Here is a 6732-nt window from a genome sequence, read left to right on the forward strand (position 1 = left end):
TTTTTTTATTTTGTACAAACAAAATAAATATATTGAAAAATATAAAAACAATAAAAAATTATACTTCAGAAGTTAATTTAGTATCAAAAATGTAAAATATTTGAGTAGCCCAAGACATAGCCAAAGATTGCAGCGCACAGCACTGGCAAAAATTTAAATTTGTGGACTGGAATTCTTTCAGATAAACAACGCTCTACTGTACAGTACTTATATAAACTGTATAACAGTTTATATAAGTATAACAGTCCGAATATACAGTGTTAAGTTTAGGGTGAGCCAAAAGTAAGTTAACTGTTTTTTGAGATTGACAATAATGCAGATTTATGTGAAGAAATTTATGCAAATGTGTCAAAGTGTTGTATTTAATATTGAATAAGAAGGATATCACTTTTAACAATTTTTCCATGGTTTTTACGTAATTATATATTTGAATAAGATAACAAGTAAATTGCTATCTTATTCAATTACACAAATTGCTATTGACAAAAAATCTGTTAACAGACGTTTTGGCCACCCATTTATATTAAATAAATAAATGTAATATTTAGCATCAACATATGAAACATGGCTTAAAATAATTTGTCATATATAAAAATTGCAAGATTTTAAATTAAAAATTAATTTCTACTGTTAAAAAAATTTCAATTCCTCCAATTATATTTAGAAAAACATTAACAGTAAAAATGTAATTTCAAGAATAAGAGCGTATATAAAAATAATAAATTTATGATACTTATTAATATATATCCTACCAACACAAGTGCTCTGGATGTTTTCTGAACTCCATATTCCAGGATCAATACATTGTTTACTACTTGGTCCATTTAAAACAAATCCTTCTTTACAGTCAAACTGACAGATTTCACCAAATTTATTTTTACCCTGAGTACATTTGCTAGGTGTAATAATGCCATTTGCTAGTGGAGATAATGATGGGCAGTTTATAGCTGTAGAAAAAATTAAAATTTTTGAAAATTTTTTGTATAAAAATAAATTTATTTTAATATTTGAAGTACTGGTAATAATATTATCAATAAAACTCACATCTACAGAGAGCAGGTAATCCGTCCCACAATGCTATAGCTAAGCAAGTTCTTTCCTTTGAGCCAACAAGAGTATATCCAGGATCACACGAAAAGTGGCATTCCGTTTCAAAAACAAAATTTTCTGTAGTACAAGATATGGAACCATGACGTGGCTTATTTAATGGTGGACATGCTTTCACTAATAAAATCAAAATAATAAACTTTATTATTATTATTATTATTATTATTATTTTTATGTTGGGTTTAGTGGGTTATACTCAGTTCACACCAGTGGCTGTGTACTATGCCAGACCAGAGTCAAAGCATAGCAACCAAAAACTAAAATTAAATATTATTATTATTATTATTATTATTATATAATGTTGAAATAATGATATTAAATTATAACAAATATAAAGCATTTAATAGTAAGTTATAAAATAATCTATATTATGGCTCATTTCATGAATCATGGCTGAACTATACTGTACAATGGCAGTGACCTTAGCATAGAGTGAAGAGAATGGATTTTTGACAATGCCATTACATTATCAAATAGAGGCTCTTGAACATTTTAAAATTTTCAGAACCTCAAACAATACAACTTATTGTAAACAAACTTATAATCCAATCTTTCTGTAAATGATATTATAAAAAAAACCTGTCTAAAATGAGGTGCAACAGTTTTACAGTGAGTTATGTTTATATTAACTCTTCTATAGAGTAGGAGAGAAACAGTAGTATTGTATTGTCACAGCTACAGTAGTCACCACTGAACATAGACCAGACGGAAGTTAACATACCATCCAATAGATAGGTTTAAAAAAAAAGTAGCTTTGATTCATTGCATGAATGTTTTACATAATTTAAAACAAATATACAGTAATTAATCTTTATTTTTGCTAAATATCAACTTGATATCTTGCAAGTTTAACAAAATTAAGCCAGTCAAACTTGAATCACAGACATCAAAAAAACATATACTGCTGCAACACCTCCATCAATGAACATAGACCACTGCATGTTTAATATTTTGTTGCATCACCTTTTGCAGCCAAAACACCTTCCACACGTTTCAGCATGCTGTTGACTAGGTGTTCACATTCATCTGCTGTTATAGAATTCCAAATGGTTAGGATGGAAGCTTTTAGTCTTTCAACTGTCCGAGGGTGTGTTTTTCACAGATGTCTCTTCATAATGTTCCATATACAGTTGTCCCTCTATAGTCCGACGTTTTTTAATCCGACATGCTCAGTAGTCCGACGCACCTCCCGTCAAGGTACCGGTCCCCGATACGTGTCTGCTTGCACAGAAGCATGTCGCGATGTGAATCTCCCCATCCAATTCTTACTCGATGACACACATTTCGTGTGTTTTATGTGAGCAGTTCTGTTCGAACAGTTGGAGTAGAGAATATTGTAAGTTACTGCTAGCAAAACAATGCGAAATATGTAATTATTTTCGGTAATCCGGACACTTTTGGTAATCTGACATACCTTTGGTCCCATACCTGTCGGATTATCAAGGGACAACTATACTCTCAATTGATGAAAGTTCTGGGCTGTTGGATGGCCAAGGAAGAACGTCTATGTTCTTTTTCTGCAAGCCACTGTTTTGTTTTTCTGCTTGTATGACATGTGGCCCCATCCTGCTGAAAAATACAGGTTCCATTTGGATATAGCTTTGCTATGGATGGAAGTAAACACTGTTGTTTTTTGTAAATATTAATTTAAGTTTACTTTTAGTATTCTTTGTTCTTTATTCCTGTTTCATTCTAGAACTTTCCTTCATAACTCTTTTCCCTTGAATGGGATGACCAGTTCTACGAACCACAGTGAACAAAGAAATGAACAAAGCCCTGAGGTGAAAGAGACAAAAAAGAAAAAAACATTCTTGGCCCAGAATTCAAAGGGAAGAGTCGTGATATGTGTTGCTCCAGGACGCGTTAGCAACGACTGGAAAAGTGAGGAAAGTTTGGTGAAAGGGTTGTGTTTTATCGCGATGATAAAACAGCAGAAAAACTAAGTGAAGGATAAAAACTTCAATGAAGACAACAGCAAAAAAAGGGGGAAACAGGTTCAATATGGCATCCCATTCATCAAAGTGTGTATATGGTATAGAGCTAGTGGAAGAAACGGCAAAACTAGATCAAGGCACCTCTAGCGGCGATGCCGGGTAACAGAATCAGGGCTACAAAGGCAGCATCAGTGTTGTTCTACCTAGTATTTTTGTACTAGTCTAGTACCTTCTTACTTGTTCCAATACCAAGATACCCAACACCATTTTCCTAGTATTATTTATGAAATCCTAATACCTTTCCTTTCAATTTAGTACTTTTCAAAACATTCATTTTTATTCTATATTTCTATATTTTTTTACTTTACTTTGGCAGTAAATAGATGTTATTACTACTTCCTCATTCAAGTGCAGCAGTTGAACGTATTTTTTTGCAATTAAATTTAATAAAAACTAAACTACAAAATCAAGTTCTTACCAATTCCTGTGAAGCACTGTTATTAGCAAAGGAGCTACTTAAAAGCAACAATGATAAAATGTTACACTTGGAAACCGTCATCTGCTTCAACCATACAAAACATTTTCTAGTGAGGAAGATTCTGATGATGATGATCTTACCAGTGATTTTTCAAAGTGATAATTTTAAAGTTTAGTATTTCATGTTCATTACTTTTGTTTCAACATTTTGTTATTTGATTGTTGTTGAAAAATAATAGAATTCTCGCAATATATGAATTTATCCTGTATGAATTTTGTATGTTACATGTAACACTATATATATTTTAATAAATAGAAATTTGATAAATTATAAATTTATATATTATTTATAAGTATACATTTAAATAATATATAATATATANAACACTATATATATTTTAATAAATAGAAATTTGATAAATTATAAATTTATATATTATTTATAAGTATATATTTAAATAATATATAATATATACATACATTCAGCAGTTTATGGTCAAAGTAATGTTTTATATCGATTTTGTTTTCAACACTGTTTCACATAAAAACACACAGTTAATTAACAATTAACTTTATTCACTCTCAGATACAACTGACTGGGGTGATGACTATACAAGAACTCTCTCATACATTCCAAAAGTATGTAGGAATTTCCACCTTTGACTTGACACTCAGATCAAGTTACAACAGATCAATTACAACATAACGCCTGCATTAGTCAATATAGTAACTTCTTGACTTACGATGGGGTTCGCTTTCGCAACTTCGGACATAAGTCGAGAAGTGACTATACAGTACAGTGGTGCCTTGTAAAATGTACTTAATCTGTTCCAGGTGCACACTCATTAAGTGAAAAGTCCGTTATACAAAACGCATTTTCCCATAGAAATACATGTTATAACATATAATTTGTTCCGCAGCATAAAATAACGATACTGTACCATAAAAGAAAAATGAAAATGGAGCAGTCACCAATTATGCCGGGTAGTCAGATGTTGTGAGGAGGAGGTGGAGGAACACTTTCTTCACACATTCATACAGATACAGACTTTTTACACATTGCAGCAGGTCTNCAGCAGTTTACGGTCAAAGTAATGCCTGCATTAGTCAATACAGTCACTTCTCGACTTACAACGGGATTCAGTCTTCAACTTTGGACGTAAGTCGAGAAGTGACTGTACTTACAACAAAACAGTTACCCTTCGCTTGTGCTTATGTAAGATGGCTAACTAATTGCAGAACAAAACTAAAGATGATGCAATCAATCGCCAGAAGCGTGCAAGATATATATGTATATGATATATATTTGACGAAAACTATAAAAAATTGACACATTTTAAAAATTTTTTAATGAAAATTTTCGTCATAAGTCGAGAAGTGACTGTAGATAATTTTGACTTAATGTATTGATTCTGCATGTACGTATGTCGTATTATCTTTGACTCTGCACATAAGTATATCGTATTATCAATATTAATTAATATTGACTTTTTATAAATATGATCGCACATTACTAGTCAATTTTTTAAAGAAAGCTTAGTACCATGTTTTGTTATCTAGTACTCGTTTTAGTACCTTTCTTAGAAAGGCTTGGAACAACCTTTGGCAGCACATGCTTCTTTTTGGAATGAACGAATAATGTTACTTAGAAGGCACTGCGGTTTTGATGCGATTTCTACCGAAACCTTGAGAAAAAGTAATTTGAAAAAGGAGAGAAACTGTTTAAATATGGACACGTTTCCAAACTAATAGAAATTTCCTTGGACAAGAATACAGGTCCAAATGTGAATCAAGGTTCAACTATCATCACTGGAGAAGTTGTTTACAAAAAACTCTGTGTTGAAATTAAGGTATTTCTTTTTTCTTTCAATATTTGCATAGTTATCAGTATGAGAATGAATGACACGCATTTACAATTAGAAACAGGTAATCGATACAAAGCGATTCCAATTGTGTCATGTAATCAGATTAAAAAAAATTGATGATGTAATTTTGGTTTTTTGAAGTTGTTTTATATAATCTATACATATTTAAATAATTTGCTAGCAATTTGAACACAATAAATTTATAAAGCAACACATAATCGAGTACTTTAGTGGAACGCACAATAATATAATGTATTTAATGCTTTTTTGCCAGGGTATTGTTTGTTCGGGAACGAATAAAACTTTGTTCCTGCCAGCACAGTAATATAAGTAACACTACAACTGATTACACAACAGTTATTTTTTGAATTTTGTGTGGCATAAAGCTGTGGTTTATCATCACAGGAAGAAAACAAGCACTGCGTTTCGATACGCATTTAACCCAAAGATGCACATGTTTTTCCAAAGCGGTTTTCTTTGTCTGCGTACAGGTGGCACTCAACTCAGTTCCACTAGTTCTATATAAAGTTAACACAGGGAACACATGCACATAAGTTTGCTTTATTCAAACTCTTAGTCGTAATATTTGAATTTATATTTATGAATGATTTGAGAAGATCCAACTTATTTTTCGAATTTAGTAAACTAGAAAAAGAACCCAGAAGGGGTTACAAAAATGTTTGTTATTTATTACTTAGTGGTACTATGCACTGGTTAGTGGTTGCTGTGAATCTTAGTTATTGTTATCCCAGTGTGGTAAGCAGATATCTAAAAATTTTCTAATTAGTCTCGGAAAAGGGGGACCTAATTTTTGCACTTGGTGAAAACGGGTAAGATTGGCTATAATCTAATTATCTTAATCTTTGCTATTGTTTTTGTTTGAGCAATGCCGGGCTCATCTGCTAGTATATTTATAACTGTGTAGTTGAATGTACTTCAGAATTTTTATCTACACAACTATTTTATTAAATAGGTATAAAATGAAACCAAAAAAATTCTTTTGCAGTTCTTAAAAATCATATGCAAACCTTTATATGAAAATGTTAGGGCAATGTCTGAATTTATCTATGTGATATTTATATAATTAAAAATTTTTTAGTATAATTATAGTGTAAACTTATATCATCAATAATCTGTATCAGAAGTTTGAAACAATGTTAGTTATTGTAATACATGGAAAACAAAACCAAAACATGATAATGTGCATGATCAGAAAATGTTTATTTTTAATGATTGAGAATGTGCAAATATTTATTAAAAATACCAGTTTAACAAATATGAAATAACTACATTTAACTGTAAACAAACTAAGACATATCCCCTTTTTTTTTATTGGTTTAAAATTACAT

The 6732-nt window shown here is 31.0% G+C and overlaps 1 protein-coding gene across 1 annotated transcript in view; it reads right to left on the bottom strand.

Moving 5' to 3' along the window:
- LOC111634236 (sushi, von Willebrand factor type A, EGF and pentraxin domain-containing protein 1-like) overlaps positions 1–3308 on the bottom strand; it is a 19856-nt gene extending 16548 nt beyond the window's left edge. The window contains exons 1-3 of the mRNA XM_023378961.1: positions 3279–3308; positions 1045–1246; positions 753–947 (exon numbers count right to left, since the gene is read on the bottom strand). Of these exons, the coding sequence (XP_023234729.1) occupies positions 753–947; positions 1045–1246; positions 3279–3308 (427 nt within the window). The remainder of the gene's footprint in view (positions 1–752; positions 948–1044; positions 1247–3278) is intronic.
- Between the last annotated feature and the right edge of the window lie 3424 nt (positions 3309–6732).

The sequence above is a fragment of the Centruroides sculpturatus genome, unplaced genomic scaffold, assembly GCF_000671375.1.
Source record: "Centruroides sculpturatus isolate CEXI.00-Female unplaced genomic scaffold, Cexi_2.0 scaffold361, whole genome shotgun sequence".
Taxonomy (NCBI): Eukaryota; Metazoa; Arthropoda; class Arachnida; order Scorpiones; family Buthidae; genus Centruroides; species Centruroides sculpturatus.